The sequence below is a fragment of the Vollenhovia emeryi genome, unplaced genomic scaffold (assembly GCF_000949405.1).
Source record: "Vollenhovia emeryi isolate VEMERY1.0 unplaced genomic scaffold, V.emery_V1.0 DF939166.1, whole genome shotgun sequence".
In the NCBI taxonomy this organism is placed as follows: Eukaryota; Metazoa; Arthropoda; class Insecta; order Hymenoptera; family Formicidae; genus Vollenhovia; species Vollenhovia emeryi.
Genome location: NW_011967200.1, coordinates 705,141 through 713,750, shown reverse-complemented (window position 1 = coordinate 713,750; position 8,610 = coordinate 705,141). Strand labels below are relative to the sequence as shown.

At 43.3% G+C, this 8,610-nt stretch overlaps 1 protein-coding gene across 3 annotated transcripts in view; it reads right to left on the bottom strand.

Moving 5' to 3' along the window:
* Positions 1–8,610, bottom strand: part of LOC105564350 (atrial natriuretic peptide receptor 1-like) — a 107,894-nt gene that overhangs the window by 9,138 nt on the left and 90,146 nt on the right. For all 3 annotated transcript variants that reach the window (XM_012016661.1, XM_012016663.1, XM_012016662.1), the window contains 2 exons: positions 7,180–7,354; positions 5,804–5,902 (listed from right to left, as the gene is read on the bottom strand). In XM_012016661.1, the coding sequence (XP_011872051.1) occupies positions 5,804–5,902; positions 7,180–7,354 (274 nt within the window). The remainder of the gene's footprint in view (positions 1–5,803; positions 5,903–7,179; positions 7,355–8,610) is intronic.

Here is an 8,610-nt window from a genome sequence, read left to right as displayed (position 1 = left end):
ATTACGACGTGTATTGGAATCAAGAATCACGAACAATATTTGTGCCCGCGCTAAGCGCTCAATCTCCCGCGGAAAATTTATCTAAAGCGAGCGTTATCCGCGAAACGAGGGACCAAATATACGATGGTAAATGAAATTACCTTGGAAATATAAAGAAGCGAGGGGGTGGGGGATTCAGGCAACGGTCGCTCGGGGCATTTGTTGTTTTTGCGGGCTGTCTTTTGAGTTTACGAGCGAGCGTGCCGTGTGACGCGTCGGCCGTGTTTACATCCCCGCGCGCGCCGAGGCCCAAGGCCGGTCGGCAACCGTCGCTCGGTTATTACTTCTCGGAGCGCGAGCGAGTGAGGCAGGAATTAGGAGAAGCGCGACCATTCCCCGGCGGACAGTCAACGCGTTTCCGCGCGCGCGATTAATTAATTACCGCGATTAAAGTACCTCGCGTACGTGAACGCGAAGCACTGGCTGTCCATCAGAGCGCACACACGATCGTTTCGGGCTGGGCCTCGGAACGCCGGGAAAGGAGAATTATTTCATCGATTGTTCCATCGATTTCGACGTAGCTGTTCTCGCCCCGGAGAGCGCACGAGAATAATACACGAGCCCGGCTAATTATCCCTCTGTCTCGGATAATGGAGAGCGGCGGCGTATCCGCTCGGCCGTAACAAGTAGCGAACTGCTCGCTAACGTACTTCGAAGAACGTTCGAGAAACGCGCGCGGCTCGGGTGCACGCTGAAGCGCGGCGCGAGTGTTACCTCGCCGCGGTGAAGTTGGCGGCGATCGCGATTCTCGACTCCGTACACGACGCCATGTTGCCGCTCCGAGCGGAACGTAGGCCCCGCGTTCTTTTCGCGTCGCCCCTTCGCCCGGATGAAACGTGCGTGTGACCGACGCCGGGAGTGCCGTGTCAAGTGTCGCGCGGTCGTCGTATTCTGGAAATAAGTTTGTGCCCGCGCGTCACGAGGGATCGGCGAGAAGCAGGCGACAGAACAGAAGAGGAGGAGGAAGTGCGCGGCATCGGCGATCGCGATTCTCGGCTCCGTCCACGACGCCATGTTGCCGCTCCGAGCGGAACGTAGCTCCGCGTTCTTTTCGCGTCGCCCCTTCGATCGGATGTAAGTGCGTCGCGCGTGATCAACCGACGTCGGGTGTGCCGTGTCAAGTGTCGCGCGGTCGTCGTATTCTGGAAATAAGTTTGTGCCCGCGCGTCGCGAGTGTCACGAGGGATCGGCGACGAGTAGGCGACAGAACAGAAGGAGGAGGAAGTGCGCGGCATCGGCGATCGCGATTCTCGGCTTCGATCGGATGCAAGTGCGTCGCGTGTGATCAACCGACGTCGGGAGTGCCGTGTCAAGTGTCGCGCGATCGTCGTATTCTGGAAATAAGTTTGTGCCTGTGCGTCACGAGTGAGCTGCGACGATGGAACGGAGAGGAGGAGGAGGAGGTCTGGGAGGCATCCGGCATCGGCGGGGCAACCGAGGGGTGAGTAATTTATCATCGCAGATATGTCTAGCGAATTAGCCGGTTGGTTAAATATCTAAGTCGCCTACACCCCCGAGTGAATTATGTCGGAGGTGAAGGAGAGAAAATATTTTTCTTATTACGAAATCTCTAACGAGAGCTCGTACTCGCGAGGGGAAGGAGCATTCGGAGGGGGAAAAATTGCGCGGCACAAACGCGAGTGAAACGTTGAATACGCGCGGGGATTATTTTTTGAAATATTAGCTGTTTGACGCGCCGCTACAATTTAAATCTGTTTGCCTGTTGCAGATCAACCTCGAGATCAACGTAGAGCTACAACCCCGCTGCTGCGCGTCGTATCGGTGAGTGCTGGATTAGCCTTTATTTTATGGCGAGGAAATGGATCCGTAAATATTTCAGACGATTTATTATCTTTTTCCCCCCCACGCACGAGCGGATCCATCGCCTTGAAATTGATGGGCTCTGATAGATTAGCATCTATTTGGTATTTAATCCTGAAATACGTACATAGAATATATAACCATGTAAATTTATTACGCTTGCGTGGATGCATATGCACGAGGCTCGTATAAAATAGAGCACACTATCAACGATGCATTATTGATCAGGTTGATTATTTATTAACACATTTTAATATCTTATTATGCAACGGAATATTAATCGCGAGTTACACGAGCTACTTGAAATTTACGAGGAAATTTGATGTCGCTTTCGCGTAGACAAAAAAGAAATAGAAGGCGCTCCGCTGTTAGAGCACTTGGTAAAAAGGTGCTGGACAGAGAAACGGGGGCAGCGGAAGAAAAATTGTTTCTCGCTTTAATAGAAATATTACTGTCCCTTACACTTTTCGCAAAGTAATTCGCGCGAAATATATTATATTTTCATTTTAGCATATTTTAGTAAAAGTAAATTTTGAAGCGTATCGTTTGGACGTATTGCTTAGTTAGGTAAATAAAATGAGAAAGTAAGAGAAAGGAAAGACGTTAGCTGAAACTAGCGATAGGCAAAGAGCTGACGTTTTTGAAAATATAAAGCTTTTGTCGTTTTATTTTGTTTCCTTCGCGACGCTCGTAGTTTACGGACGATGAAGATGAGAAGAACATGGTTATCCTTGTTGTAAAAAATATTTAAGAGGGGCGAAGGGGAGGAGAAATAAGTAAATTTCCCTACTAAAGAGTGAGAACAAGACAAATGGCCCCATTTCTTTTTCGCATTCGATTTTGGTCACAAAGTAGGTGCCAAACGAAAGGTCTCGTCAAGCTGATTACAGATTTGTCAGTCGCAGAGTTTATCTATTCAACGTTCCAGAGATATCGGACTGCGAAGGTTCCATTCCGTTCCAAACAAACGGTTGGTGTCTGTCCAGAGTCCAGACTGCTTCGTCGCTTACATCCTGGAAATTTTTGGAGCCCGATATCTCTAGAACGTTAAATAGTGACCGACATATCTGCGATCATCATGATGAGACCTTTAATTTGGTACTTACCGTGTGACCAAAATCGAGCGCGAAAGAAACGTGACCGATCTTGTTCTCGCTCTTTTATACAAATCAATTAATTTCAGAAATATGTGTATACACACATTTCTCCACTGTTCCTCTCTTAAATATTTTTTAAAATAAAATTTGAGGCCTGCGCTTGTAGCCTCTTTGCAGGATTAAATACATAAATTTATGCAATAAAGCAATGGTCGGAGGTTTTTTAATATGCGCGCATCACATGCGCACTGAATAAATGAGGTATTTTTATGGTTGCATTTTTTAATCTATCCATTAAAGAGAAACGCACAAGTGATGGCTGACTGTTTCGTACACGCGCCAATATTATTTTGATCTTTCATAGCCCATCCATTCGTTTCATTTGTTAACATGTGAGTAAACTTGAAATATTGAATCAAAGTAGAATGACAAATATTTTATTGCGGAAATTTTCATGTAAATTAAAAGTTGATCAATTATATCTCTCAATTGTATTAAAATATTTGATATTGGAAATAACATATATAATACGTTAATGAAACGCGTCTTCTAAATAATATAGCGAATTAAAATTTCAATAAGATGTTGATATAAACAAGATATCAACTTAAACATTTACAAAAACATATCAAAAACATGGAAAGTTCATATTGAAAGAAATTATCCGCGCGGGTGGTCCGTTATTTTTTTCAATTTGGGTGCACCATTATGGAATTTTTGAGAATGAATTCCGAGCGCAATTATTCCGTTTTTCCGAGAAAACACGATGGAAATCTAGAAAGTAAACGAACAATCTCGATCGGAATTCATTCTGAAAAATTCCGCAATACGCTCTCTCATATTCTTTGTCGAATATTATTGACAATTTCTACAGTCTCCAATTTTTTTATGCGACAAAAGTGCTCGAGAGTCTTTTGGAAAAAATTATCTAGCTATAGATTTCGTAGGTGAATAATAATTGGTTGTGGATTAAAAGGCCGCGATGACGATCTCATTTATCTTTCATCTACGATTTACTATACTATTGTTTGAAGTTTATTTTAAAAGACGTGGAAAAAAAGCTAAGAGCTGAAAATCTGTTGTTGTGTAACAGTTGCATTTTTATGTAACGATACGATATGCTTGGCGACAATTGCGCAATGTTTCAATTATGTCGGGAATTATATAAATATTATGTCAGGTTTTCGCTTCTCGGCTGAAAAACGCCAAGCGAATCTCTAATTAAAATGAAATTATTAAGCCGTCCGCGTCTTAAAATGTGAAACTTCATCCCGATTCGTTTCGCTTAGCATTTCACCTGATACGCTTTTAATACGACCATTATAAATACGAGTCAAAAAGATGTCTCGAAAATAACTTTCTACAAACGCGACATTTACAGTTTTATATGTCAACTCTCGGCGTATCGGAAAATATCGTAGGAACCGCATTTTATGATCTCGCTTTTAAATTTCAATTTAAACTCAATTTGTACGCGAATGTAATATGCCCGGGATGACGATTATTCGTACTCGCAATTTTAAAAAATTCATAATTAAATATCTTAACAATTGAACGCGTTATTAGGACGCCAAGATGTGAAGGGTATTGAAATCGAAATAGAAATAAGATTAAAATGAATTAAAAATTAAATATCATTGAGAATTGCTTTTCCCCAAACATTAATCTTTAGAAAGCTCTTTATTTCCCCCCTAGAGTAAAGTTAAAAAGTAGAAGATTACGAGTAAAGCATTATTTAATTGCTTTCCAAAACCATAGTCTTCAGAAGGTCTTTTGTCTTCATCCTTTACACCTTGAAAGTCCCTCTTGATATTTTGATTGCGCGAAAACTGCTCGATCGACAGCGTCGAAATTAAACGCCGAGTTTCCGCGGACGCAATTTGAAATTGTAATTCAATAACCGTACGGTAACACCTTATGACGAGAAGTTGAGGTATCGCGACTTGGCCCTCGAACGCGAAATCCGACGGTGTCGACGTGTCGAAAGAACAAGTAGAGAAGTGAAAATTCGCGAAGCCCCTTGCAGCGTAATCGATCACCCGGAAACTTTAACGTGCGTGATATAATTCTCACGACGCACAAAACGAGCTACGAAGAAACTCGATAAACAGCCGTGTGGCGCCTTGCGGTGCGTCCTTGCCTCGCGCGAGCGGCGCCCGGCACCCAAGTCCTTGTGAGGGAAAAACCACCCACGCAACATCGAGCGATACTCGTGCGTGCCTCGTAAGCGTGTCAGTAAACGAGATCCGGTACGCAATCAATTTCGTCGTTGCATGCCGTTCCGTCGAGCCGCGCGATCTCAATCGTTGTCAACCGTAAAAGAGACCCGCGAAAAGAAAAAATTCTCGCGGGTGTGCAGTCGGTAATTATAAAAGGGGTATCGAAAACGAAATGATTTTAATGTCGCGCCTCGTTAAAGCTACATTAAATATTAATGAGACCCGAAACTGTGAATAATTGAATTCAACATTGATCTTCTGGCGCTGCGCGTGGTCATTCGTGATGTGTTTGATATATCGAATGAAATAATAACCCGCGGACACGCAGCATGTGTTGTTAGCGATCGCGGGATTTGTTGGCGGAAAAGTTAACACGTGATTAAGGGTAATCAACGGTTATGATTGCGCCCATGGTTTGAAAACGAGCTAACCATGGTCTCTATGGAAACACTCGAGACAGGGTCGATTTTCTCTTAAGCGGCGACCTTGCTCTCGCAGCCACACACCTTTACGTCTCCCCTTTAATTGCCGCCCGCGTGTCTATAACTTGCTACCTCCGCACTTTCCCTATTACATCCCCAGCATAAAACGTTTCTTTCCCGGGAATGACTGAGCTCTGTTAATTACCTTCTCCGTTACTCTCCATCCTGGACGCCGTGTTGACCGTATCGCCGAACAGGCAGTATCTAGGCATCTTAAGACCCACCACGCCGGCCACGCACGGTCCTGCAAGCAAACGTTACCGTCCGGCACTATACACGCCGTTGTTACCCTCATCACCGCTTCCTCCCACGAAAGATAATAGAAATAAACGGCTTAATAGTTGTAAAAACACCCGACAATTCTCGTCTTTTGTCGTTAACAGATCCTAAGTTTTCTCTTCTACCCTCAAGATTTTCTCTACGCAAAAGGGATACCTTTTAGACATCACCGAAATACCTTGCACCGTCGGGATAATTTCGTGAGAGCAGTTTCGCTTCCTTTTGTTTTGTTTTTTCAACGTCGTTTCCTCCAGCTTCCCCCGGTTCTCAGATGTTTTCGAGGGATAATTTTCTACTTTAAATGATTATAAAAAGAATTTGACAAATAAAGATTTTCGCGCATTCGTTAATCATTCCTGTCAGGCGTTGCAGAAGCGACGCTGTACTCCGAATCCATTTAAAAAGCAATTAACTTCACTAATTATAGTTAACCGCCCGGCTATATATCACGCTGAGCCATTTCTTCTCGCGGGACTGATGTAATCCAAGTTCTATGCGATCTTGAAGGGTGTCGCTTCGGATACGCGTGACACTTGTTACCGAGAAAAATTTTTAGCGAGAGATAGAAATGGGATGAATTAGTTGCCGGGGAATAGAGAGATTCTCGTCACGTAATTGCCTAAGGGCCATCGTGTCATGAATTTAAAACTTAATGGAAACTGAACCGAAAACGATAACGACTTCGCTCGGGACGTACAATCGTTTATTCTTTCGTAACGACAGATGGCTGCTGATTTTCCCGAACAATACCATTTCCGAATCAGTTCCGCTCGCATCGAACGTCGTTTCGAATGAACGGATATTCCGCGAATGAAAATTCGAGGGAAAAATTGCCGCTAGAAAGTATTTTGAAATATCGTGCCGCGTGTTTTTTTATTTAATTCATGTTATTCGCGATATCAGTTCAGCGACTCACATATTCGACCTTTCGCTGTATGCGATCGATCTGCAACACGGAAAGGTAAACTCGATTTGTAACGCCATTCTTCAACGCGTTGAACGTGCTATTCTCTTTAATGGGACATTGAAAATGTGTCCACGGAGCAAGATATGAAAAACTTTCCCTTAGCGAGGAACAAATGGCGTACGTAATAATAATATTGCAACGAGACAATGGACGATCGATCTGCGGAACGTGAAATACATTGTAGGCCGTACGCAATACGATCCTGGCCCAGAATCACGTTAGGGCTAATCTCGTTTCGTTTCACGCGAGCGAAAAGAAGTGACGCGGTGACTCACCAGAATGCATGCCGATGCGAAGTTTTAATTGCTCGTGCGGTCTATGGCGAATACTGAATGTCATTACCGTATCCCTGAGGGCTAAACTCATCCTCGCAATTTCTCTAGCGTGGTTCATACCGTTTCTCACCGGCAATCCCGATACGACCATGTAAGCATCCCCTATCGTTTCCACCTGTAAGAATCGAGAGAAGTTATGCCGAATGTGCGTTGTTGATAAAAAGTTAATGTCGTAAAACGTATTCGTGTAAAATTTACTTCTTTTATATCATGTATAGCTTGATTCGCGTATCCAAAATTTAAGAAGCAGAAGACTATTATTACATTGTATGTTCGCGTGGAAAATGTTCGTGTTAATTTTATTTATTTCTATCCGTTTTATCACACTTCCTGTTCGGGTTAAATAGATTAATTGCGAGAAAGAGGTGTCGGGCAAAAAGAAAAATCTGTGGAGATAATGCCATTATATTTAACAAGGACACTGGATTCTTGAAAAGTTCACAACACCGGAGTGAGATAGTAAACGGATTAAAAGACACGTTTAACGCGGAAGTGTCACGGAATGCGAATAAATATGCTGCGGATGTGACGAGAACCATTTTTTCGATGCGTCAGCTTGAAAGGCTCTGATAATTACTCGATACAAATAAGACAGCTGCAAACACTGGTGAATTATCAATCGCAAGCGACGTGGTATTAATGGGAAATTAATTATAGTTTCTAATGAAGTTTATTTTTCAATAGAAAAAAAGGAGCCCCGATAATATAAACTCGGCGTTTAAATAAAATCACGTTAGCGATTGCTTTGAAACGTGTGAGAGGGTATGAAATGGTAGGCGGAGGATTATTTAATTTTGATATTCAATATTCTGAAAAGCGAGTAGTGAGAGAAGAAGAGAACGTTCGAGGGAGAAAGGGAAAGTTTAATCTGTAATTAGAGTAAAGTAATGGAGTTCAGCGAGACTGTTGCAAGGGATAGATATATGTATATAGTCGGCGTAATCATATGCCTATCGCGCAGCGCCAAGGGGTGCTTTTTAGACTTGTAAAATACTGGCGTTTTATCGGTTGAAAATTCCGCGCGGTTTCATGCTCGCTTAATACAATTTTGTTCCTATTATATTAATTAAATGATCTGACAAAAGTGTCCCCTTTCACTCGCGGCAAGAAGTTGCATTATCGCGAATTTGTCTCGCGCGATTCGCGCCGCTACACGCTCCACGCTTTTTCGTACGTACGTTTTACGTTTAATTACAATCGTAAATCCACGTAATTCTTGCACCTATTCTGACTTAATATTTTTCCCATAGGCGCGTTCCCCGCACGTGAATGTTGCATAGTAATTCAGATTCAAGTCCACGCGCGGTAATCGTGGTATTTTCATGGAAAATCGCTCTTCTAAGAAATCAAGGGCGATTTGTTCTCCGAGAT